Source organism: Gopherus flavomarginatus, chromosome 1 (assembly GCF_025201925.1).
Source record: "Gopherus flavomarginatus isolate rGopFla2 chromosome 1, rGopFla2.mat.asm, whole genome shotgun sequence".
Classification (NCBI taxonomy): Eukaryota; Metazoa; Chordata; order Testudines; family Testudinidae; genus Gopherus; species Gopherus flavomarginatus.
The window spans coordinates 339,668,231-339,694,842 of NC_066617.1; the positions used below are offsets into that span (position 1 = coordinate 339,668,231).

The 26,612-nt window shown below is 41.1% G+C and overlaps 2 protein-coding genes across 2 annotated transcripts; both read left to right on the forward strand.

The window, feature by feature from the left end:
* Positions 1 to 1,319: 1,319 nt before the first annotated feature.
* Positions 1,320 to 10,009, forward strand: LOC127036841 (stromelysin-1-like). Its single transcript, XM_050928096.1, has 10 exons — positions 1,320 to 1,439; positions 1,600 to 1,844; positions 2,178 to 2,326; positions 2,421 to 2,546; positions 4,035 to 4,196; positions 5,047 to 5,191; positions 6,296 to 6,429; positions 7,035 to 7,194; positions 9,603 to 9,706; positions 9,892 to 10,009. The coding sequence occupies exons 1-10, from the start codon at positions 1,323 to 1,325 to the stop codon at positions 9,993 to 9,995; spliced, it is 1,446 nt and encodes a 481-aa protein (XP_050784053.1). The 5' UTR covers positions 1,320 to 1,322; the 3' UTR covers positions 9,996 to 10,009.
* A 7,443-nt stretch (positions 10,010 to 17,452) lies between these two features.
* Positions 17,453 to 25,493, forward strand: LOC127036899 (stromelysin-1-like). Its single transcript, XM_050928173.1, has 10 exons — positions 17,453 to 17,551; positions 18,605 to 18,849; positions 18,962 to 19,110; positions 20,280 to 20,405; positions 20,896 to 21,057; positions 21,245 to 21,401; positions 23,114 to 23,247; positions 23,904 to 24,063; positions 24,499 to 24,599; positions 25,393 to 25,493. Exons 1-10 carry the CDS (start codon positions 17,453 to 17,455, stop codon positions 25,491 to 25,493), a joined length of 1,434 nt encoding a protein of 477 aa, XP_050784130.1.
* The last annotated feature ends 1,119 nt before the right edge of the window (positions 25,494 to 26,612 follow it).

Consider the following 26,612-nt stretch of genomic DNA (forward strand, 5'->3'; position numbering starts at 1 on the left):
CTCATAAAGTCCTATGGTATGGCCCATGGATTAGCAATCAAACTGGGAAAAGATTATGACATGGTTACTCATACCTTCCCCAGGACTTATTGTGGCAACACCCATATGCTTGTTGCTTCCAGAGGGGATATAATTATTTATAGTGGGGTGTTAATCATGTTGTGCCAGAGTTAAGGTTGCACAACTGTTTCCATTTTAGTTCTGTCATTAGTTGATGGCATCTTTCTGAAACATTCACTTTTGGAAGCTGGCATTTCCCGTGGTTTGTGCACAAACATGGTTTGGGAAGGAGAGAGTAGGAATGGAAATTTGATCTGAAAAACAAGTTAGCCATTTCTGAATGTGAGACCTCAAGTTGAACGCTTCCGATGCTCTGTTCTTGAATGAACCCAAAGCTCTTTGTTCTCACTCATTTTTGATAGTAGTTAGTTCTCATGCAAGTCTACGGGTCTTGCTGTGTCATTGTTTATCATTGCATTGTATACATAACCATCTTTCATCTTCTTATCCGGAATTTTGTTCTTGTTTTTGGGCAGATACCTTTGTACTTTTGGTTGTTAATCTGCACTCCTTGGCCATCAGGAGAAGATAATACTGGCATCTTTGTTTCTTCACTCCCTCTTTGGTGATTATCCCGTTGATGGTGTCTCTTCTTATTTACTCACACATTTGCATCCGCACTCACACAAAGAATGGCTAAACAATTTTCTAATGAGCAATTAAAGGCAACAGCAAAGGGAACAGTTAAACAATCTTTTAACAAGCAGACTAGACTTGTAACAAAACAAAATTATTTTAAAGCAAAACAATTTAATATTACAATTTTAGCTTATAAAACAAGACCACTATTGACAAAAAATTGGAACAATTTACTAGATTATGACAACTCAAATATTTGCTAACATAATATTTTTTCTCACACTGCAGCACTTTAACACCTCTGAAAAATCAGACTACTTTTATGCAGATGTCTAGATACTACTTTTGGTGCTGAACTCATGTTTGAAAATGTTGGACTAAGTTAGGAAGGAAAGGGGGAAAAACAGGAAGGAAAGGAATAGGAAGGTATCCTGGACATCCTCTGACAATATTGCAAAATCTGGGGGTTTCAGACGAGGTCACCTATAGTGTGTCATACTTCTGCTAAAATAAGCGTTGTGTATGTTTTGTGGAAAATCAGAGGATGTTATAAACTGTGAGTCATGTCACTGTTGACTTTACAGAGCACCCAAGTGATATATATACCGGGACACTGAAGAGACATGCACATAAAAGATAGAGACAGAGATATTTTGTTAAACTAGTGATAGGACAAAGAAGTGATGTTGAAAATGAAGAGTCTTTCATTCCAGATCTTACTTTGTGTAGCATTTTCTTATGCTTTTCCAGTAGTTCCAGAAACAGAGAAGAAAAATGAAGAAGACATGCAATTTGCTGAGGTAATGATTGTTGACAGTATATATGAACAAAGCTGATAGGAAGAATTAGTCTTTTGTCATATTAAGATCACAGGACTAACTATATAACTATTAAGAGTATTCTACACACTCTCAAAGAAACATGAATGTCATAAAATGTGACTGTTTTTTTTCTGATCAGAAATATCTGGAAAAGTACTATAAACTTAAAACAGAGGCAGAACCTATCTTTAAAATGAAGAACAGCAAACCCATAACTGACAAAATCCGAGAAATGCAGGAATTCTTTGGGCTGAAAGTGACTGGGGAACTGGATTCCAATACTTTGGAGGTGATGATGCAGCCCAGGTGTGGAATACCTGATGTTGGTCAGTTCAGAACCTTTCCAGGGTCTCCTAGATGGACAAAAACAGATCTGAAATATAGGTAATATTTCAATGTGTTTCCTGGATTGCCATTGGGAATTACAGAAAGAATTAGATTTATATGTTAATTATTATTTATTCTTATCATTATGGTAGCACCATTATGGTAGCACCATTTGAGCCTGAATGAGGATCAAAGCCCTATTGTTGTAGGCACTAAACAAACACAGAGGTAGACATATATTGTGTATCAAGGAGCATATTGTCTAAAAAGACAAAACATACAAATAGTAACATACAGACAACAAGGAAGCAAAATGTTTAACATTAAGTACATGTCCTGTTAGTTGCATTTTTAGTTGCCTAAATTTATTTCCTTATTATGCATTTAAAGGATTTTGAACTACACACCAGACATGGAACCAGCTGACGTAGATGAAGCGATTGAGAAGGCTTGGAACGTCTGGAGCAGCGTGACCCCACTGAAATTCACCAGAGTTTATGAAGGCAATGCAGATATAATGATCTCCTTTGCAGCTGGATGTAAGAGAATCCCCATGTGTCAATGATAAGTATTGACTCCTTTATTTACAGTCCTGATTGAGAAGAATCACACTTTTTATGTATCCTTTTCTAGTTCATGGTGACTTCTTTTCCTTTGATGGAGTGGGTGGAACTCTCGCTCATGCCTATGCACCGGGCGAAGGTATTGGTGGAGATGCCCACTTTGATGAGGATGAATACTGGACAAAAGATTTGAAAGGTAGGTATCCCTTACCATTGTATTAGCATTCTCTACTGTGCAGTATTTGATTGTAAGAGCTATTAGCTCATTTTTACACTGGAAAGAGATGAGGGCACAAAAGTAATGCAGCTTAGTAATAACTACATATAAAGGGTCTGAGCCTGGTGTACTTCTCAGCGGAATTCTCCTTGAAATCAGTGGTTCAGGTTCTGAGCTCAGTGACACCCGTGACAATCCATAGTAATTCCACTGAAGTCAATGCAATGACTACAACTGTGGCCCCTGTGGAGTGACTGAAATTACCATGGAGGTGGATTGTTTGACTGAGTTAGTCAATAGGCATTACTAGTGTATGGCATGGAATTGTGCCCTTAGGTTGAGGCTCTTAGCAGTTGTAAAATACTGAACTCAAAACTTTAAAAACAAAATATATTAATAAAGTGATGATAACTTTTAACAACCTTGTGCAGGGAAAACAATGTGTGTTCAGTGGATGAGTGTATTTGTGGTGCATGTTGGGTGCTTCTCTCTAGTGTGCTTTATCGTGGGTTAGATTATGGGATCACAAGCTATGGGGCTCAATGCAGGAATTACGGAGTGAAATTCCATGGCCTGTGTTATTCAGAAAGTCAGTCAAGACAAACATAATAGCCTCTTCTGGCCTCTGAATTCATCAATATGAACAAAACCTTGGTTATACGTAAGGAGGGATATTTCTCCAGTCTGAACAAAAGCTTTCATGTTGGTTGGCCTCATATTTCTTTCTTTGAAGGAAAAAAAGTGTAATACCCTCTACAGAATCAAAAACAAATTCTTTTCACAATCTTTTCTCAAGAATAAACATGTCCAGCTTTTTTAAACCCTTCCTCATAGGTCATGTTTTGTAAACTTGTTATCGTTTTGGTTTCTCTGCTTTGGATGCGTTCTGATTTGTCCACATCTTTCTTAAAGTATGGCATTCATAACTGGACACAGTACTCCAGCTGATGCCTCACAAGAAGCACCATTCTCTTTTGTGTATTACATATGACACTCCTGTTAATACACCTTAGAATCATATTAGCGTTTTTTGCAAGTACATCACATTTGTGGATCCGTTTGTGATCCACTATAACCCCAGGTGGCTCAGAGCCTGAGTTCCACTGTGACCTGGATCCAAGCCCTGCCATTTTGCAGGGTGGACACAGCTCAAGCTGCAGACCAGAGTCAGAAGGTATGTGGAGTGCCATATGGATGGGCTAATACGGCTATGAGACTTGGGTCCAGCAAGTGTAAACCCAGATTTACAATGCAGTGTGGATGCTTAAGCATGGGCTTGGAAACATTGTGTTCCCAATCCCAGGTCCCACAGAGCCAGATTTACAATGCATTGTAGACATACCCTTTGTTTCCCTTTTTTAAAGATAGCTACTGTGTTCGTCCTGCTCCGCTCCTCTGCTCCTTTCCTATTGTTTTACAGGGACATTTATTTAACCTACATGTATGCTATGCTTTTTATATTTTTAGGATTCAACTTGTTCCTTGTTGCTGCTCATGAGTTTGGCCACTCATTGGGTCTTCATCATTCAAATGTCCTTGGCTCCTTGATGTATCCAGCCTATTTGCAGAGAGAGATCAGAAACTACAGGCTCCCTCAGGATGATGTTGAAGGCATTCAGACCCTGTATGGTAAGGAGGAAACTTCACTTTTTTTTAAAGTCCCTCTCATACAGGTTACCAACAATCAGATGAGAATGTGTAACCAAGAGCCATACTGTGTCTCAGCTGTGGGGGCCGTGAAGGGGGTAAGGCACCTCCGCCATAAGAGCAGTGTACAGGGGCTGGCTGTAACTGTAGTCCTTGCTCTTACCTTTACACAGGGACTGTGTTCCCTCTTGTGTCCTCTGGGTGCTAATCATAGTCAAAGGGATGAGAAGCCGGTAACGCCATGCCTCACTCTAACTCCATCTGCACGAGTCAGCTCAGCTGGCTAGCTGTGAGGAGGAGCACATAGTGTGACCCCTTTGTGCATATTAGGCACACACACCCTGGCCCCATGCAGAGGTGAATGCTTCCTGGGCATCACTAATCCGAAAGGTTTACATACGTTTCTGTATGAAACTTTCTGACAGTTTTGTGCCAGCTCCTAAGCAGACGTGAATTGGCACAGCTCCATTCATATCAAGGAGACGTTCAGAGAGGCAGTGGTCAGGATACTAGGCTAGGACTCCAGAAACCCAGGTTCAATTCCTTGCTCTGCCATAGAGCTTCTGTGTCACTAATCCTCTCAGTTCCCTCATCCGTGAAATGGGGATAATAGCATTGTCCTCCCTCATAGGGGTGTTGTGAAGATAAATACATTAACGATTGTGAAGCGCTCAGAAAATATGGCTCAGTGGTGGCCATATAGTTACCTAGATAGAATGGGAAAACACTGTTTCAAACCAACTGAGAATTTGGCCCAGTACTGCTGTTCTCCAAGCTCTGGGATAGCAATACTAACTGACCTTCCAATTCTGCTTTTAACCTCTTCCCTAAGGACCCCCAACCTCTACTGAGCCACCAGCTTCCACACCATCTAAAGGAGCACCCACAGAAACATCAACCACAGGCATCTGTGACCCTCACTTGACTTTTGATGCCATCACCACTCTCCGTGGGGAAATAATGTTCTTTAAGGACAGGTAAATTATTTCTCTTTTGTCAACATCAAGTTTTGCTTAGATTACACTTGTAAGGGCAATGCTTTGACAATTAGTTCAAGAGGGGGGATTTCCTTTCAAATGTATAGTCAACACAACCTCACAAATTTCTACTTGCCCATGCAACCTGGGCGAAGTAACTGGGCTTTCTGACAGGTGAGTAAATATTAGTATTTTAAATCATCCTTAGTCATCCTGTGCATGGTCTGTTACATTTCCATGCCAATTGTGCAATCAGAGCATTGTACTTTGGCCTGCAGCCATATCACATGAAGCATTGTTCTTGACAGACTGGTGTCAGGCTGCGGATGGCAGATCTAAAGGGAAATCTATGGGGCTATAGAAAGTGTTGTTGGTGATTCAGTAGGTGGCATTCTTCACCTCCAGACAGCATTGAGTCAAGGCTACAGCTGCAGTGCTTGGTGACACTCTGCTGTTAGAGGCGCCATCTTTTCAATGAGATCTGATACTTAACCCTTTAAGGGGTCATTTAAAGTTCCCGATGCACTTCTTGCAAGATGGAATAAAAGTGGCATCCTGGGGACCCTGGTGTCTTGGCTAAATACCAACTCAGGGAATGACATTCTGCCTGCATAAATACCTCCTAAAGATTCAATGGAAGAAATTATTCTTAAATATCCCTCCTAAAAAATATAGTTTAGTGTTGCTGTGCACTGTCAAAGAGCTAATACATTGCACTGAAGTGATAGCTGCATTTACATGGTGGGCAAAAGGATTCCTCCTGACACAGCATTACAGAGAGGTTTCAGCTCTGCCCTGTGCCTTACTGGGGACCAAAGGAATGGGAAGGAAAGGGTGAGGTAAAAGGGCAGGGTGGAAGAACCCCAGTGCAAATAAATAGAAGAACAGGATTTCTCTGTAGCAGCGAAGAGGGCACTAGGAAATGGGCATTGCATCTCCAAGGGGACATGATCTGTGGGTTGGGGGCATGTCCCACCACCTGCAACTAATGAACAAATGTACAGCTCATGTAGTTCGAATTTTTATTAAATTTCCCTGTTGATGATCTCATGCATTAATTGCAAAATATGATTATATAAGCAAGCAACTTGTCTTTTCAACCAGGTTTATCTGGCGCAAGAGTTCTTATTTCCCAGGTATTGAGCATGAATTAATTTCTTCCTTCTGGCCAGCCCTACCATCTGGCTTTCAAGCTGCTTATGAAATTGACAAGAAGGATCAAGTGTTTCTTTTTAAAGGTATTTCTATTGAATTTCTAGACATTCTTCTTACATGTGGAAATGAAGAAGCAATTATTATTATTATTATTATTAATAATAACCACCACCACCCAGCACTTACATAACTTTTCACTTCAAAGTGCAGTTTCACAGTCGTTAACTAATTAAACCTCACAACAGTCCTGTGGAATAAGATATTGTGCCTATTTCATAACTGAGAGGAAAACTGAGAGTGAAGTTAAATGATATGCTTAAGGCAGGTGAGAGGATCAGTTATATAAAATGGAGTGCTAACATTTAGTCAGCTAAATTCATATTTAGGCACCTAACTAAGTGGCCTGATTTTCAGAGGTGCTGAGCACTCTCAGCTCCAATGGGGGGGGGAATGTTTTTTTTAATTATTCTAATGAATTTATAAAGCAATAAATCCAAGTGTCCTGAAATATTAAACATTCCAGCTGCCTTTGCAAGAAAGGATTATCTTCAAATTCAGTGCTATCAATGGAATTCATCCCACAGGGAACATAAACATTTACTTGGGGAGGCTCCACGACTGTAATTAAATACTGCTTAATCTCATCAGAAGTCCCTATTGAGCTTTTCTATCTTATTTTTCTTGACAGGCAACCAATACTGGGTTGTCAGTGGATACTCTGTACATCCAGGTTTTCCTAGGAACATCCACACCCTGGGCTTTCCGAGATATGTTAAGAAAATTGATGCTGCTGTTTATGATGAGAATACCAAAAAAACGTACTTCTTTGTAGGTGACAAGTATTGGAGGTAAGATTAAATTCTCCCAGCAAATAACTCATGCACCGTTTTTAAAGCCTTATTAAACCTTTACATTTGGATTTATGACAAATCTTAAGTAGGATTTCATGACTGGTATATTGCACACCTCATTATTAAGCTGAATTTCAATGACAATAGAGATAGAAGTCAGATCTTTCTTCTCCTTAAAACACTCGAATTAAAGAACATTTTCCATTTGCTGCTAGTACAGTAAAAGCTTTTTTATGAGGCATGTTGGGGGAATGGAGGGTGCCAGTATGTGAAAAATTCTGTTTAACTAAGAGGAAAGGAGTTTGTATGTGGGAGGGGGTGTGGGGCTGTGGATTGGGGCATGGGTGCGGACTGCCCGATCTGGGGGGGGCACTCACCTTGGGTAGCTCCTCATAAGCAGTGACCTGTCCCTGCTGTTCCTAGGGGGAGGCACAGCTAGGCAGGATCGTGCTCTGTCCCCGCCCTACCCTGAATGCTGGCTCTGCAGCTTCCATTGGCCAGGAACCACGACCAATGGGAGCTGCAGGGGTGGCCCTGCGGGAGGTGGCAGCACACAGAGTCACCTAGCCACACCTCCACCTAGGAAAGGTAGGAACAGATCACTGCTTGTAACAACCCCCCAAAGGTGAGCATCCCCTCTATCCAGCACCCCGAATCCCCGCCCGTGCTCCAACCCCCTGCCCCAAGCCCCCTCCGAAACCCACATCCCCTCCCAGAGACCATGCCCCTCTCCTCTCCCACATGCCAAACCCCTCGTGACTGTTCCTACACCTAGGAGCAGCAGGAACATGTCTCTGCTTCCAGAGAGCCACTTGGAGCCATGGATGGAGCCTGCTGGCCCCGCACCAACTGGATTATAAACCAGACTTCCTGTGAAGATTAGAAATCTGGTTTAGAGATCTTTCGAGTTGGTACAACCCCAAATAACAGAGCTTTTACTGTAGTATGTTCCTATAACATAGGTGAACATATCCAATTCTTTCCAGCAGAAGGTAGGACACCAACACAGTGGCCAGTTCTTTATCGTATAATAGTGTAATATGGAGAGGGACTGATGTCGTGTTACAGGTTTGTACAGAGCTTAGCAGAGACATTTAAATCTGTTGTCCTTGCCCTTCCCTCACTTGGGTCAGTGAGAATAGTGACGTTACTTTCACTTTTCTTTCTAGTCATTTTTGTTTTCTCGTTCTTGTGACCAATGCTTTACTGCAGAGTTCCAGCCCAGCACCGTTATTAGCATAGGCTGAGCCCTGGAGTCATTGCAAAGAACAGTTAATAGGAGTGCATCATAAATCCATCAGTAAAAATCTTGACTGCCCTTCCAGTGTCTGTTCTTAGTCCAAGTTTAAGGTACCCCCCTCCTTTTCAGCATTGGCTGATCCTTGTGTGTGATGCAGGCCTGTAGGGACCCTGTGTTTTGGCTGCTCCCTGTGCCCATCTCCTGGCCCTGACTGAGTTCTCTATTTGTGCCTGTGGTATCCCTGCAGCTCATGCCTACCATGAGCTGTCTCGCCCAAGTGGTATGCCCCACCTCCAGTGGTAGGAGAGCTGGTAGTGTAACCCATACACCTCCTGAGTCTGGTGTTCTGTCCCATTGAGTGGCACCGAGACCTCTTAGAGAGAGATTAATGAGTTTGCTCTACAGCCTTAGCTAACGGCCATATGGCTTTTAGCTCATGCAGTAGATGCTCATGCATTTAGCTCCAGAGGTCCCAGATCCAATCCCACCCGCTGAATACCAGGGTCTGTCGGTATTATAGGGGGGCCTCGTCCGGAATTTCAACTGGGAAGTCTCTGAAGCTTGGGACACGTGTGAGGGTGGAAAGACCAGCACGTCCTCTTATTTCAACCGCTACCCGATCAGGGCTAGGGGAAGGCTGAACTTCACAGCACCCCTGCTGTCCTGTGCAGTGGGGAACTGAACTCCATCTGCTTCTAAAATTAAATTCAGAAAATATTTCTACAAATAGATAGGTTTTGTAACCACTTCCCCCCCCCACCACAAAAGCCACCAATATTTCTTCTTGGGTGAGACATAACTAAGTGCTCACCAAGGCCCCATCCTACAAAGACTTATGTGTATGATTAGCTTCACTCAGGTGACTAGTCCCATCGACAACTCCTAAACACAAAGAAAGTCATGTACCGAAATGTCTTTGCATCCTAACAGCAATCAAGTAGGAAAAACAAACTGTTTAGTCAGAATAGCTAAGAACAACTGTGCATAGACTAGTAAAAGTGAAAGTATTCATGTAGTAAGAATTGATACAATTCAATGAGTTCACAGTAGCTCATGGTTAGTGAGTTTTAGCTCAGGGCAGGACTTACTTCTTGTAAAGGTCAGTTGGATTCAATATTAAATATCACATGCTTATGTATTATTTTCATTTCATTTCTTCATTCAGTTATGATGAAGTCACCAAATCCATGGAGAAGGGTTATCCAAGACGCATATCAGTTGACTTTCCAAGAATTGGCAATAAGGTTGATGCTGCTTTTCAGGAAAAAGGTAAATGGAAAAAAATACTTTGAATATACTGGAAAATTTGCATTTCCACAGATTCAAGAAACATTATAGAAATTAGCAAGGATGATTCTTTACATGTACACATTTTAATTTACAGCAGTGTTTGTGGAAAGAGAATGAATATACATTTGTACAAAAGTAATTATTCATTTTGTTTTTATTTCTAGGACATTTCTATTTTTTCCATGGCTCAAAGCAGTATGAGATAGACACCAAGTCCAAGAAAGTTATTCGTGAAATGAAGAGCAATAGTTGGTTTGATTGCAAATAAGAGCAGACACACAAGGTGATGGTGCAAAAGAAACAGAAACTAATTTTGTATGCACTATAGTTGATTTTTTATCGATTTTTTGTCTCTAATCAGTGTTATTCAACTTTTACTGAGTCACATAAAAGCTGTGATCTCTGATAAATATTATTTTAAATAACAGAGGAAATGTTAAATTTAATATATAGTTTTAACTTATCTTAGTATTGTATTTAGGCTATTTATTAAGCTGTCACTGAGCAATAAATCTATTTTATGTTTGTATATATAACTGTCTTGGGTTCTTTTGGTCCAGCCTCCTGGTCTTTCTGGTCAGCAGCACTAGCGAAGGGGCCAGTGAATTTAATTGAATTGCCCTGCAGTGTGAACTCCTAGCTCAGCCTTTCAGGCAATATGATGACTTTAAGAGACTTCACTAGGTGTAGAGGCCACACAGAGTGGGAGGCAGAAGTAAGTGGGCAGCTTCAGGGTAGAAGCAAGGAGAAATGGTCTTAAGGGAAGGGGTTAGATATTAGAAGAAGAAGAAGAAGAAGAAGAAGATAGAATCACAGCACTATATGTTCACTCCCTGCTTCATAAGAGTTGATAGTTCTAAGACATCTAGGACCTTGAGCGTCAGCGTTATGCTGGACACTGTGACCATGTGGAAGTTTACTGTGCTCTGGTGATAGAGCACTGGTATGTTTACTCCTAAAGCACATCTTGACTACATGAGCGATTTTACGCAGGGCCTATGACACGCAGTTGAGTAGTTCTGATTCCATCCAGTAGAGGGCAGTCACACCCCCAGTTCATTACAATATTATTCTAAACAACTGATCTTATCATCACGCACTACCTGAACTGTTATAATTTCTTCGTGTCTTTTGTAATGAAGTAGAAGGGACTGACATAACCCTAGATAAAGGTATTGCTAAAAATGGGGGTATAGGATGGCGAAGGCGTGACATTTGATGGCTCAGGTGAGTGACAGGCTATATCCTTCACGCCTCTAATCTGAATGCAGCTCAGGTCAGTCTGAGCTATGAGGGAAAACTGAAAAAATTGGGTTTGTTTAGTCTGGAAAAAAAAGACTTAGGGGGACAGTTTTCTAGTACATAAAAGGCTGTCACAAGGAGGAGGGACATAAATTGTTCTCGTTAACCTCTGTAGATAGGATAAGAAGCAATGGGCTTAAATTACAGCAAGGGCAGTTTAGATTGGACATTAAGACAAACTTCCTAACTGTCAAGTTAGTTAAGCACTGAAATAAATTGCCTAGGAAGGCTGCGGAATCTCCATCATTAGATATTTTTAAGAACAGGCTAGAAAAACACCTGTCAGGGATTGTCTAGATAATACTTAGTCCTGCTGTGAGTGCAGTGGACTGGACTAGAAGATCTCTCGAGGTCCCTTCCAGTCCTATGATTCTATGATTCTATTCTGGTGATTGTAACTGGATATAGCTATGTTAGCACCAGGTGGAAATTATTCATAGATTGTGCACTGAGCACTTACCCAAATCAGGTCCCTTCATAATGTCTTACACAGAGCACCCAAAATCCAAGGCACTCACAATCACCAGTCACATTTGAAAATCTTATCCATGTAGTGTGCATCCAACCCTGCTCTCACTGATGACAAAAGTCATGTGCAAACCTAATGACTGCATTTAGAGTAGTATCAGGCCCTGAATACTGTGAGAATGTGTGGTGGGCGTGTGCTATAGACCACTAGATCAGAAGTATGATGTAGATGAGTCTTTCGTCGGAAGACTAACTAAAGTTTCCAGATCACAGGCCCTGGTACTAATGGGAGACTTGAATCACCCTGACATCTGCTGGGAGAGCAATACAGCAATGCACAGACAATCCAGGAAGTTGGGGACAACTTCCTGGTACAAATGTTGGAGCAACCGACTACGGGCTGTGCTCCTCTTGACCTGCTGCTTACAAACAAGGAAGAATTGTTAGAAGTAGAAGTGGGTGGCAACCTAGGCATCAGTGACCGTAAGATGGTTGAGTTCAGGATTCTCACAAAGGAAGAAAGGAGAGTAGCAAAATATGGACCTTGGAGTTCAGAAAAGCAGACTTTGACTCCCTTAAGGAATTGATGAGCAGAATCACCCAGAAAGATAATATGAGGGGGCAAGGAGTCCAGGAGAGCTGGCTTTATTTTAAAGAATCCTTATTTGGATGCAGGAACAAACCATCCTGAAGTGCAGAAAGAACAGCAAATATTGCAGGTGACCAGCTTGGTTTAACTGTGAAATCTTCAGTGAGCTTAAACTCAAAAAGGGAGCTTACAAGAAGTGGAAATTTCGACAGATGACTGGGTAGGAGTATACAAATATTACTAGAGTATGCAGGGGTGTAATCCAGAAGGCCAAGGCACGATTGGAGTTTCAGCTAGCAAAGGATGTGAAGAGTAACAAAAAGGGTTTCTACAGGTATGTTAGCAACAAGAAGACGGTCAGGGAGAGTGTGGGGGAGGCAACATAGTGAATGGGGGAGGCAACATAGTGACAGATGATGTGGAAAAAGCTGAAGTAGTCAAAGCTTTTTTTGCCTCGGTCTTCACAGACAAGGTCAGCTCCCAGACTGCTGCACTAGGCAACGCAGTATGGGAAGGAGGTGAGCAGCCCTCAGCGGTAAAAGAACAGGTTAAGGACTATTTAGAAAATCTGGATGTGCACAAGTCCTTGGGTCCAGATCTAATGCATCCAAGGGTGCTGAGGGAGTTGGCTGATGTGATTGCAGAAACATTGGCCATCATCTTTGAAAATTCGTGGTGACTGGGGGAGGTCCTGTACAATTGGAAAAGGCAAATATAGTGCCCATATTTTAAAAAGGAAAGAAAGAGAACCAAAGGAAACTACAGAGCAGTCAGCCTCACTTCAGTCTCCGGCAAAATCATGGAGCAGGTCCTCAAGGAATCCATTTTGAAGAAGAACTTGGAGGAGAGGAAGGTGATCAGGAACAGTCAACATGGATTCACCAAGGGCAAGTCATGCCTGACTAACCTAATTGCCTTCTATCAGGAGATAAGTGGGTCTGTGGATGAGGGGAAAGCAATGGATGTGTTATTCCTTGACTTTAACAAAGCATTTTATACAGTCTCCCACAGTATTCTTGCCAGCAAATTAAAAAAATATGGATTGGATGAATGGACTGTAAGGTGAATAGAAAGTTGGGTAGATTGTTGGGCTCAGTGGGTAGTGATCAACAGCTCGATGTCTAGTTGGCAGCCAGTATTAAGCGGAGTGCCCCAGGGATCATGTCCTGGGGCCACTTTTGTTCAACATCTTTATCAATGATCAGATGATGGGTTTAATTGCACTCTCAGCAAGTTTGCAGATGACACTAAGTTGGAGGAGAGGTAGATATGCTGGAGGATAGGGATAGGGTCCAGAGTGACCTAGACAAATTGGAGGATTGGGCCAAAAGAAATCTAATGAGGTTCAACAAGGACAAGTGCAGAGTCCTGCACTTATGAAGGAAGAATCCCATGTACTGCTACAGGCTGGGGACCGACTGGCTAAACAGCAGTTCTGCAGAAAAGGATCTGGGGATTACAGTGGACAAGAAGCTGGATATGAGTCAGCAGTGTGCCCTCATTGTCAAGAATGCCAACAGCATATTGGGTTGTATTAGTAGTAGCATGGCCAGCAGATCAAGGGAAGTGATTATTCCCTTCTATTCGGCACTGATGAGACCATACCTGGAATATAGCATCCAGTTTTGGTCTCTCCACTACAGAAGGGATATGGACAAATTGGAGTCCAGCAGAGGGCAACAAAAATGATTAGGGCTTTGGGGCACATGACTTATGAGGAGAGGCTGAGGAAACTAGATTATTTAGTCTGCAGAAGAGTGAGGGGGGGATTTGATAACAGCCTTCAATTACCTGAAGGGGGGTTCCAAAGAAGATGGAGCTAGGCCGTTCTCAGTAGTTGCAGATGACAGAAGAAGCAGCAAAGGTCTCAAGTTGCAATGGGGAAATCTAGGTTGGAAATTAGGAAACACTATTTCACTAGAAGGGTGGTGAAGCACTGGAAAGGTTACCTAGGGAGGTGATGGAATCTCCATCCTTAGAGGTTTTTAAGGCCTGGCTTGACAAAGCCTTGTCTGGGATGAACTAGCTGGTGTTTGTCCTGCTTTGAGTAGGGGATTGGACTAGATGACCTCCTGAGGTCTCACCCAGACTTAATCTTCTATGATTCTATGATCCTATGAATGTACTTCATTACTTATTACTGTAACAAATGCATATACACAGTTAAGATTTTACATAAACAATTAGATCATTATTCAGTCTAGTCCAGTATGCAGCAGTGGACAGTCTGAGTTGCTTCATAGGCAAGAGAAACAAAAGTTATAATGCTCCTAGCAGGCAATTTCCAGAGGAGTTGCAATGTGGACATCCCTGCTGGAGAAAAGAATGCTCTTGTATGGCCTGAATGGGAGATGAATTTTCAGAGGATTTGGAAATTCAGCTCCATCATTGCCTGGCTTCGCAGGGTTTAGTCCCCTCTCTAGATAGACATACAAGCATGGAGATTTTCAAATGAATTGAGTCTGACCTAGAAGTGATTCCTGCATGAAGGGATGTTAGTGGATCCAGAATCCTTATTGTCATAGAGGAAATTGTGGTAGATTAGGCTTCTGGGAGGAACACACACCCTAGGCTGGAAAGGAAGGGAGATCCACCAGAAGCCACACAAAAGGCACAAACAAGACAGCAAGCCCTGCCATTAAACAAAGACTATCTCATTCCTATGAGCTGTCATTATGCAACTGTCAGAAGAGGAATACATGCCTCTCCCTCTGTGGCTGGCATCCTCAGCAACATAGTATATACATATGACTACATATTTAAACACACTAGCCTCAGGGTTTGGCAGTAAACTATGCAGCCAGTTGGGAGATGTAAACATCTCTCAGTTAGACACCACTCATCAGTGGCACAGCCAGAGCTGCAGTTTTACAGCTCAAATGCTCCTTGTGTGTGGGTCTTCACTCTTGTACTTTAGCCTGTTGCTCCCACACTGCTGCCAGAGTACATTGTGGCCAGAACATGGCTGGGTATGTGAAGAATTTTCAGAACAAACCGTACTCATTACCTCAAGGGCAAGCCATGTGGGGACCCCCAATCTTATCTTCTTCCTTTCTGGTTTGTATTTGTACAATTTAAAGTAGCATTTACATATGCTGATTGGCAACTTGCCAGCATGACACAGTTGAAAAGGGCCAAATTTTGAGACTTCTACTCAGCATTGAGCCCACAGGAAGATGTTGTCTTCTTCTGGTGCTGTTACTAGAGGCTCTGACCAAGGGAATGCTGCTGGTGGGGGTATCGACTCTGGCATAGCAAGGGTCAGACAATGGTATGAGACATTCCTGAGAGAGAGACTTTGAGAAAGGATAGGGTAGCAATCAGCAGGTCAAATCTCTGTGGAAGAACAAGAGATTCTCATTATGGAGGTCACTTCTAGGTTTGATCACTTCATGGATAAGGCCTCAAAAAACATCTATGAAAGTTTCTATGTGGGATGATATAGAAACTAGGAAAAGTGAATGATTTTAGTGGATGATGGACAGCACCAAGAAGTGGGGGGAAAAGAGGGAACAGAATAAGAGGACAAAAGTTAGCAACGGGGCATACTTGACAATGTTGCTGAGTCCTGGCAATTGAAGAACCACAACAAACTCACTAAAACCTTCCCAGTGCCCCTGTGGATGGGACCTCTAATGCAAACAATGATGAGTGTGGAAAATTTAGGCCCCATGACCAAGTGTCTGCTTCCTTCTGAATCTCTGTCCTGTGTCCTGTTTCAACAAGACCAACCAACCATCCAGGGGGAGAAAGCAGATACTCGAGACTTCATCATGTCATCTATCTTCTGGGGCTCCTTTCTGCTGGTTTCCACTGATGTGTCCCAGAGGGAAATAATTCAGCAACGGTCTCTGTAATGTATGTATCCCTCCTTTCAGAAATCTCTTCTATTGCCACCTCTCACTATATTTTGGATGGAGACTCCCTGTGCCCCTTGTGGTGGAGAATGAAACAAAAGATAATTCTCCACCCTGAGGTGGAGACAGTGGTGTTAAACCATTAGCGAAGAATTTGAGCTTATGAATTTTAGAGGACTTTCTAAGGCCTCATGTCCAATATCCAGGATGCTGATGCTGATTGGTGCATGCACCATATGAAGCAGAGAGAAAGCTTCCTGACAATAGTGGGGAACATATTATCCAAAGCATAAGAGCTAGGCCCGGATTCTGAGCTCTGTGGTGGCTCAGTACTCTGGCTTTGCTGGTATACCAGGGCCACAAAGCAGGCCGAACTGGCCATTTGGGAATCACTCCTGGTATAAGGGAGATTCTGGTAGGACAGAGCCAGCAGGACATTCCCATATCACCCTGCTAACAGCCCCCAGTGTAAGGGAGCACCAGGGATGTGGTGGTAGACTATGGGGGACATGTTGAAGGAGGAGATATAGTCAGAGCACAGTTCACCCCTGTTATTCTATACCATGTTCAGCACAGTGTAAGATAGAGCAGCTCCTAAGGATTGTTCTAGCTTTTATTGTTCTTTTCCTTCACTGTCTCCAGAATTAAGGTGGTGGTGCAACAGTCCTTTACCCCATCCTCAATTCCTGCATTCAGTTTACCTTAACCAGGCCTGAGAATCAAGTTGTAATTGCTGCATGGGACTGTTGCTCGGTAGTACAGGCAGGAGCAATGGGCAGAGAGAGACATGGGTAGTTCCAATAGAGCTAAGAATGTTATTAAAGGTAACCTGGAAGTGATGCAAATAGTCAGCACTGCTTTTTCAGTGTCTTACAGCACAAGGACTATTCCAATGGGTAAAGTGAGCAGATTATGGCACTATATTAACAATGAGATTTCTCCCAAAATACATGTGACTGTAGAAGACACTTGTTTCAGTTGTCTACAAAAAAACTGGAACCTGCCAAGGATTCATTTTGTTTCTTATTAGAGGCTACAATTCTGCAAAGACTTATATCTGTGCTTTCCTCTGAGCACCTGAGAGGGTTCAAGTTAATGGGACTGTTCAGATGCTTAAAGTTAAAGACATTCATAACAGTTCTGAGGCTCAAGACTGGATTTTTAAAGTAGCTAAAATAACGTTTTCCTTACCTGAAGAAACAGTGAATTTATAAAAGAAAGGAATATCATCCTATTTCCTGAGCATTTATCATATTGTCCTATTGCAAAATTTGCAAAGGGGCGGGGTGAGATGAGAGGCAGTTCACATGAAATCTGTCAAGCTTTTCATGCCTAAACCAGTGTTTGCATATCTTCTGTTGGTATCCGGAGGCTGTTCTAAACTGTGAGTCAGGCTACACCTGACTTTATGAAGCAAACAAGTACTATATAAACAGCGATAAGTGAGAGACTTGTATGTAGTGGTCAGAGACTGAGATCTTCATAAAGACAAGACATAGAAGCAAAAGAATGAAGAACCTTCCGTTTCTGCTGTTACTATGTGCCGCATCTTGTGCTTTTCCTATAGATCCAAAAAGGAAAGTGGAAGAAGATATGAAGCTTGTTCAGGTAATGATTGCAGACACAAAGGACCAGATCCGGAGCTGGAGTTAATTGAAGTTAATGGAGCTATGCTGATTTATACCAGCTGAGGATTTGACCCTATACATGCTGATGGGGTGAATAGTCTGGTTCAGTATTTCCCAAAAAATAGAAGTATGCCCTCCTGGAGGGGTGTGACACACTGTCCGTGAAAGGTTCCCCAAGACTGTCCTTCTAAAATGGTGGGGTAGAAGGGTGGATAGAACTTGTTTCATTTTCCTGAGGGGGCGCTTAGTTTCAAAAGCTTGGAAAGTTTTTGTGTTGGGTGCTGTTTTAATGGATGTGCAATGCTCAAAGTGAGGCAATATTTCTGAAGAATAATTCAGAGCTGTCATCATGAACTACAGAAATTTGCCAGGAAGCGTCTTATTATTATTTTGCTTTACATTGTTTTGAGGGAAGCAATTTAAAATTAAGGTGCACTTGTTTAGGGCCTGAGACTGCGAACATTTAAACATGTGAATAGCTTTACACACAAGTAATCTTTTTGGCTCACTTGGGGCTTCTCAGGAGAGTAAAGATATTCTCATGCATAAGTGACTGTAGGAGCAGTATCTTCGTTTTGTCTAAATCATTGCACATGATAAAATGTAATGCTATTGGCAAATCATGCCTTCAATCATGTTCTTCAAACATCTGTCATTGTCTGTCTTTAAATACTGCATGGAGTGCTGAAACAGAGAGTAAGTCTAAAGTGTTTTGTCACAAAATGTTCCATTTACAGGGCAAATGTTTATTCTGAATGTGTTCTCAGCATTAATCCTATTGTACAATTGCAAAATATTCATGCAGAATTCTTGTAGCCACATTATCTTACAACAAGATAATGTCAAGGTATTAATATAAATGGAAAATGAGAACTAATTTCAGTTTACAAAGTTTCTAAACAAAGTGAGTTCTTGAGACACAAAGGGGAACAAGCAGCAGAAGCCCAGGGTAGATCTCATGTCGTAATATTTAATATTATTTTCCAAGATCTAAAAAAGAACCTAGAGTCTTATGATATATCTGTTTCATCAGAAGTATCTGGAAAATTACTACAGCTTTAAGACAGATGGGAAGCCTGTTTTAAGATGGAAAAGCAATAGTCCCATAGTCAACAAAATCAAAGAAATGCAGGAATTCATTGGATTAGAGGTGACTGGGAAATTGGATTCTAACACTCTGGAGATGATGCAGAAATCCCGGTGTGGAGTCCCTGATGTTGCTGATTTCTCCACCTTTGTAGGACAACCAAAATGGGGGAAAAAGAATCTAACATACAGGTAACTATGCAGTAGTAGAAGAGTTTTCTTCAATTAAAAGGAAACAAGTTGCTCCAAGTAGATGATAAATATTGTAAAGAACTCAGCTCTTTCTCTGTATTATATTTGAAAGGATTTTGAACTATACACCAGACATGGCCCAAGTTGATGTAGATGCAGCCATCAAGAAAGCTTTTACAGTCTGGAGCAATGTGATCCCATTGACATTTACCCGGGTTGACAGAGGTGATGCAGATATATTGATCTCCTTTGCAGCCAGAGGTAAATAATATCTATATATCAATATATACCATCCAGAGGTCTGTGAATGATTTTTCCTGAAATTATTATTCATTGTTATCATTTGTATTAGGATGGGGATCCCACTGTGCTGGGTATTGTACAATCACACACAAAAACACAGTCCCCGCCCCAAAGAGTTTACAATCTAAGGCCCTGATATTGCAAAGATTTATAGCTATGCGTAACTTTACACACTGTGTGTAGTTCAACGGGATTGTGAATAGTGTATAATGTTCAGCCTGGGCAGACAGCTGCACAGAATCAGGGCTTGTGGGGCTTACTCATAACTTTACTCATGACTATAGTTCCATGTAAGTCACTGAGACTACTCACATACTTAAAGATAAGCACAGGTTAAAGTGCTTTGCTAAATAAGGGCCACAGAGCTCAGTGCTTGGGGCTGGGTCCCCCTCGGGGGCTTTTCCATGGTGGAGGAGGGCAAACTCCACCCCCTACTGGGATGATGTGGGTGGATCCTCAGGGACATTTCTCCCACCAAAGCTCTCTTCTATGTGCATAGGAGGTAGCAGGATCATAATTAGACATGATGAAGTGGGTAAAGAGAACAGAAAGTAGTGGAGGATGGTGGAGGGAACAATAAAAGGTCATGTGATTATTTTGTAAAAAGCAACAAAGAGTCCTGTGGCACCTTATAGACTAACAGATGTGTTGGGCATAACCCACAAAGCTCATGCTCCAATACATCTGTTAGTCTATAAGGTGCCACAGGACTCTTTGTTGCTTTTTACAGATCCAGACTAACATGGCTACCCCTCTGATACGTCATCATTTTGGTTTCTCAAATACTTGTCTTGTGGTTTGACTGTATAAATACAAGCTGTACAACAGCTCGCCATTATTATTTACCTTCCTATTCTTTGCATTTCTCCTCCCACCAAACCATTGTACCTGCATTCATGCCCATCTCCAATCCTTACTCAATTCCCACTGCTTCATGATCTCTCCCATTTGGACAGATTTTTGTTTCACTTCCAATTGTTTAGTGTCTGCAGATCTACTAGAAAGTCAAAATTTTCTGGTTTTCAGTAAAAATTAACAAATAATGAGGTTGTCAAAATTGCACGTCAGAGAAATTTGGCGTGTTGTAAACTCACAAAGAGTTCTATTGCACCTTGTTCCATTCTTAGTTCACAATGATTTCAATCCCTTTGATGGTCCTGGTGGGACGGTTGCTCATGCCTATGCACCTGGCAATGGCATTGGTGGAGATGCTCACTTTGATGAGGATGAAGACTGGACCAAAGGCTCACAGGGTATGTAAAACAACTCTTAATATTACATACCTGGACTTGGTAGGATTTTCAAAATGAGATACTTAAAGTTTGACTCCTAAATCCATAGTTAGATACCTGAGTGAGTGACTGATTTTCAGAAGTGTTGAACAACCAACAGCTCCCAGCTAAGTTAGGATTTCAGCACTTTTGAAAACCATCCCACATAATTAGCTTCCTCGGGCACCGTTTTCCAAAGGCATCACAACATCTGGACTCCTTCACCCACATTGATCTCTGCTGGAGTTGTTTCATGCTGGATCAGGCCTACAAGCACTGCACTTTTGCGCTTTTGATGTGCTTCAATGTATTTTCATTGTACTTAGTTGTATTTCAACTACATCTGAGTTTACTATAAGCATTAAAAACCTCTATTGTATTGAGTGCAAATGGCTGGCTTGTATTTCACATTGATGGGCAAGAACATGAAAAGACTTAACTTTCTTTTATACATTTTGTTTGCTGGTTTTAGGTTCCAACTTGTTTTTCGTGGCTGCGCATGAGTTTGGCCATTCACTGGGACTCTTCCATTCTAGACACCCTGATTCACTGATGTACCCAGTTTATAGACACTTTGATTCCAAGACTTTCCGTCTTCATCAAGATGATATTAATGGCATTCAATACCTCTATGGTAATCAAACATTATTAATCGCTCAATGTTTATAGCCTCTAACAAGTTCAAATAACTTTTAATGAAATCCATGTTGAAGGGTTATATTAATTATAGCTTGAATAAAAATGACAGATCCACTGAAGTTATCTGAATTTTATAATATCAAATACTAGTTTTAATTTCTTCTCTAAACTGTTTCCCTTAGGACCTTCATCTAACCCCCCTGAAGATCCAACAGAATCTACTGTCTTCATAGAACCCCTGGAGCCAACAGAACCTCTACCACCAAACACTTGTGGCCCTAATCTGACTTTTGATGCTGTCACCACTTTCCGTGGAGAAATAATGTTCTTCAAAGACAAGTAAGCTGACTGTCTTAAAGCAACATCATATATTTTGCTTGAATCTTCCTTTAATGGCACAATAGTTTGGAAAAATAAGAAACATTCCAAATTTTGTTCAGCATGTTCATCAAACCAATACCTTTTATTATGTTCAAAAAAGGTTCAGATAAATACCACCAGTCTTTCTTCCCAAGTGCCAACAAACCTCCTACTTACCTGCACAGAGGTGATCATTAAGGGATATTTCCTTAGATTGTAAGCTCTTTGGGTCAGGGGCCATCTTTCTGTTCTGGTTATTTGTGCAGTACCTAGCACAACAGGATATATAGCTGGGGTCCTTGGTGCTACCACAATGCAAATGATAAACCCTAATAATAATAATAACAGCAACATACACTTGCCACATTTATTTCCCATTCTAATCATAGGAGAAAACTTGTCAAATTTAGATAAGACTGTGGTAACTGTTGACAAATTCTGATTTCTTCAGTGTGACCTCTATATGTTGGACTCTATCATGACATCTAGCACTGGCAAGTGTTACTTGGGTACTGGGATTCTGCAGTATTCCCAGGGCATTCCATTGATTAAAACAACAGACCAGAGACTAGCAGTAAGTGTGCCAAAGCTGAAGCATTCCTCCATGGAAAATCACTAATACTAGGGTGCTCTTAAGGGCTTAAAGAGAAAAGATTGTGGGTTCGTAGGACTCATAAAGAGGAAAGTGGGATAAAAGGAGGTCCTAGTGGAGATGTGGGATATGATATGGTAGAAAAAGGGAGTTGGGAAAAGGATAGAGGTAAGTATTAATGGGTAAAGAGACAGATCTTGTTGCATTAAGAAAAGGGAGGGAGAGGAAGAGGGAAGGGATGGAGAGAAGACAGAGAGAGAGTTTGAAAGGGTGCCTTAGAAGACATGGCTAAATTAGAACAGGTTCCTACATTCAGGAGAATTCAGTTTTAGACTCTGGACCCATTACTTGGGACACTGAAGTTAGCCATTTACCCATTTTAACTGCAGCTTTCTAAACTTTGCAAATTTGCCATCCCAAATACCAAGTCCACATGCACACCCTTTGCAACGATGATTTCGGATAATGAAACCGATTACCATTGTATATTTTATCATGTGTTCAGTGCTGCACAATGGTGTAGGCTGCTTCTGCCTACAGACTTCACAGTCTAAAGGAGTTTATAATGTTGTATTCTGACATTCAAAATATACTAATGCCAGGAGAGCAGGCAAATAAGTATTGTGAAATCTGCTTTCCCTGAAATCCAGTGATTTATCCAGCGATAAACTCTCTCAGTGGAAAATCCTCAGCCCAGAGCCTAGCACGGGTATGTGGGAGTAAGTCTTGGGAGACACCTGGGGGAAGTGGGAATCCTCTGGTCTCACCCAACTCTACCACCTCCCTTTGTCAGTAGTGTGCTGCAGAACTGAGTCCCATTACCCTTTCGTGTAGCAAAATTGCATTTGTTCCATGCCAGGGAACCCTCTCTAACATCAGTGGTAAAGGCCAGTTTTAGCCCTAAGTGATTCAAAATTTCAAAATCTAAGTAAATGTATAGAAGACATGATTTGGGAGCAATGGAATTTCTTTGTGTGCCAATATGCAATACTCTCTGGGCTGTAGAAGTTGTAAACTCTTATTGCTATGGTTAGAATTGCATATATTGTTATGTATAAAGATACAATTGAATATGCAAGTTGTACTGTATTTGGATCAGGTACTTCTGGCGCAAACACCCTACAAGCAGAGAAGTTGACTTTAATTTAATATCTTCATTCTGGTCACCTCTGCCATCTGGCTTGGATGCTGCCTATGAAATTACAGACAGAGATGAGACATTTCTTTTTAAAGGTAAGCATAGGAATTTCTCTATGTTCTTCTTACGTGTGACACAAATGGAATTTACCCACTTTGAAAATACACCTCTACCTCGATATAACACTGTTCTCGGGAGCTAAAAATCTTACGTGTTATAGGTGAAGCCGCGTTATATCGAACTTGCTTTGATCTGCCAGAGAGGGCAGCCCCGCCCTCTCAGAGCTGTGCTTTACCATGTTATATCCGAATTCGTGTTATATCGGGTCGTGTTATATCAGGGTAGAGGTGTAGTTAAGGAAATTGAACCTTGTACTTTTTTATTGGGATTTCATGAGGTCTGATCTAATCCAATTTACTGGCATTGTTTTGCAATTAAATTGCTAACAAAGACCACACTCGGCATCAAAATGCATGTCACTTATTTGATTAGTGTTAACGAAGCTAAATTTCCCTAACAAATCAAGCTCTATCCAAGGAAATGTGAAATGGTACTTTTTTCTGTAGAACTATTTGTCTAAATTAAAAATAGTAGTGCAAATTTATTCAGAAGAGTTACATGAAGGATGGATTTTGCCAAGTGTGTTTAAAATACAACATAAGGCGATGGTCCGTTGCTTACTGTGGCCACAGGAATATAATTTTCAACAGAAGTTCCTGGGCAAAATGTTTTCAACAGCTTTTCTTGATAGGAAATGAATTCTGGGTTGTCAAAGGAGATACTATACTGTCTGGATACCCAAAGAAAATCCGTGATTTGGGCTTCCCTAAGGGTATGAAGAAAATTGATGCAGCTCTTTATAATGCAATTAAAAGAAAAACATACTATTTTGTGTCTAACAAGTATTGGAGGTAAGATTTCATGTTCAACATTCTTGAGTATGAGGTAACAAGGACCACTGAGCAAACAAAACCCACATCACCAATAACTGTACCCTTAATTTGCCTTATGATGCTTTAGAAGCACACTGGGTAGCCAGTCTCTTACACTGTCACCACTGCCTGTAGAAAAATAATATTCTTTAAAGGCAGGTGAAACAGTTCTTTTAAAAATACATAAAGTTCTGCTTAAATTATTTTAGTGACAGAGAAAAAAGACATCTAAAGTTTTACTGCACATTTTAAAGCAGACAATAATTCCTAATTATACTAGAGGGGCCACAACACCACACCCAGAAGGTTACACTTAGTTCACTGTTAACGGGCTCTCTGTAAAGAGTGGGGCTGGCTTACATGGCATTTGGCTTATTTTTTAATTGCCTTCATATTGTTTTTAACTTTCCTCAGTTATGATGAAAGAAGACAATCCATGGACAAGAAGCCAAAGCTGATAAAAGATGAATTTCCAGGAATTAATGGGAAGATTGATGCTGTTTTCCAGCATAAAAGTAAGTGGAAACTCTCAGGTAAGGAAGCATTAAATGGTTCAGAAGTGATAAGAGACATGGTTAAATGGGATGCATAGGACTGAGAGCCAGAAACATCTGCAGGCTAATCCTGGCTCCAGTACTTCCTCTGTGGCTTGGACAAGTCACTTAACCTTTCTGTGCTTCAGTTCCCTTCCTGTACAATAGCGATAAAAATACATCCCAAGGTGTATTGAAAATCAATTAATGTTTGCACAGTGCTTTGAAAAGATCGAGTCCTGTGGCACCTTATAGACTAACAGACGTTTTGGAGCATGAGCTTTCGTGGGTGAATACCCACTTCATTGGATTCACCCACAAAACCTCATGCCCAAAACGTCTGTTAGTCTAAAAGGTGCCACAGGATTCTTTGCTGCTTTTACAGATCCAGACTAACATGGCTACCCCTCTGACACATGAAAAGATCAGTACTAACGGACAGATTGAGATACCCTTACTCATGCTGCATTGTACCTTATACCATAAGTAGTTCCACTGTAGTTAATGGAAGCACTTGTGAAGTAAAGTATTGTTCAACATGAATAAGGATATCACAGTCTGGCCCTAAGACAGTAAAGTTACTGTGCTGAGATTAATGATCAGGCATAGTTTTGTTTTTTTCCTATGTCAGATAGGATATTATTTAGATAGAACAGTTCTGCACATTGCTAGAGTGGGTGGCTCAGATAGTCTTTTCTAGCTCTTTGCAACCTTTATTGTAACAGTTTAATATTTATTTGTGCACTATTATAATTCAACTTGCTTTCATTCCTAGGGTTCTTCTATTTCTTTCGTGGATCACGGCAGTTTGAGTTTGATCCTATTGCCAAGAAAGTTACTCGTGTCCTAAAGACTAACTTCTGGTTTCCATGCTAAGAACATGAAGTCCTGGATGATGTATAAAAGAAGTAAACAATACTGTAAATACACCAGGGATTACTTTTCATTAGTTAATTTCTAAAACACATAGTCAGGATTCTGCAGGTTTCAGTGTACGTCCACTAGTCAGACTATAGTTATTGTACAATCTGCAGTTCTGTAAATAACAGAAATGCAATATTTAGCATGAATATGTGTATATGTAAGTAAATATGTATCATATATAGAGATTTTGCATTTGTTTGCCAGATGATGTATTTACTTGCAAAAGATGATAATTTCCTAACTCAAAAAGTGTTGCATCCAACATGGGAATTCTATATTAGATTTCATCTTCACAGGTAAAGAGGAATGTTAGGGGGCTTATTTCTTCACCCTCTCACTTCCCTGGTCCTTGTCGCATGAACAGAGAGCAACAATACCCAAAGTCCAAAGGCGCAAACAGTCTGATTTTTATTGGGGTGAACTTCCAGCAAGCATGATTCCAGTTTCCTTCCTAAGTGCCCCCTTCCCAACTCTGATACCACAGAGCCGTGCCTGTGTCCCTGTTCCTGTTCCCATCCCCTGTTCCCATTTCCCCCTTTAGCAAAACATGATCCCAATTCCCCCAGTCCCTGTTCCCATTCCCCGCCCCTTTCTGATTGACTGCAGACTATATAGTAAAACCTGCATTTTGCTTAGCTATTTCTTAACCAATCATTTTACTGAAATTTAACTAACCAATCCTAACACACTGTAACATGGTTATTTAACCAATTATATTCCACCACCTTCATTGGTTTACACCCAACAAAATTAATTATACAGCAGACAGAAACAATCACAGAACCAGACAGAGACCATGCAAATAAACATACAAAACAATATAGAAGTGAGTATTTTACAACTACATCTATACAGACATAAGGGTTTTCCAGCTGTGTCTATTGATAAGTGAGTTCTTGCCAGACAGGATGCTATTAAACTAAGTTTCCCAATAGCACCTTATTTCAATGTGACTAGTTTGGAATGTAAGGATGTGACCATACACTTCCCAGCTTATGGCTGCCTAACTACATCTTAGCTGAAGGCCTTAGCCTGTCACAGTAAAAGAAGGCCATTACACAGACAGTGATT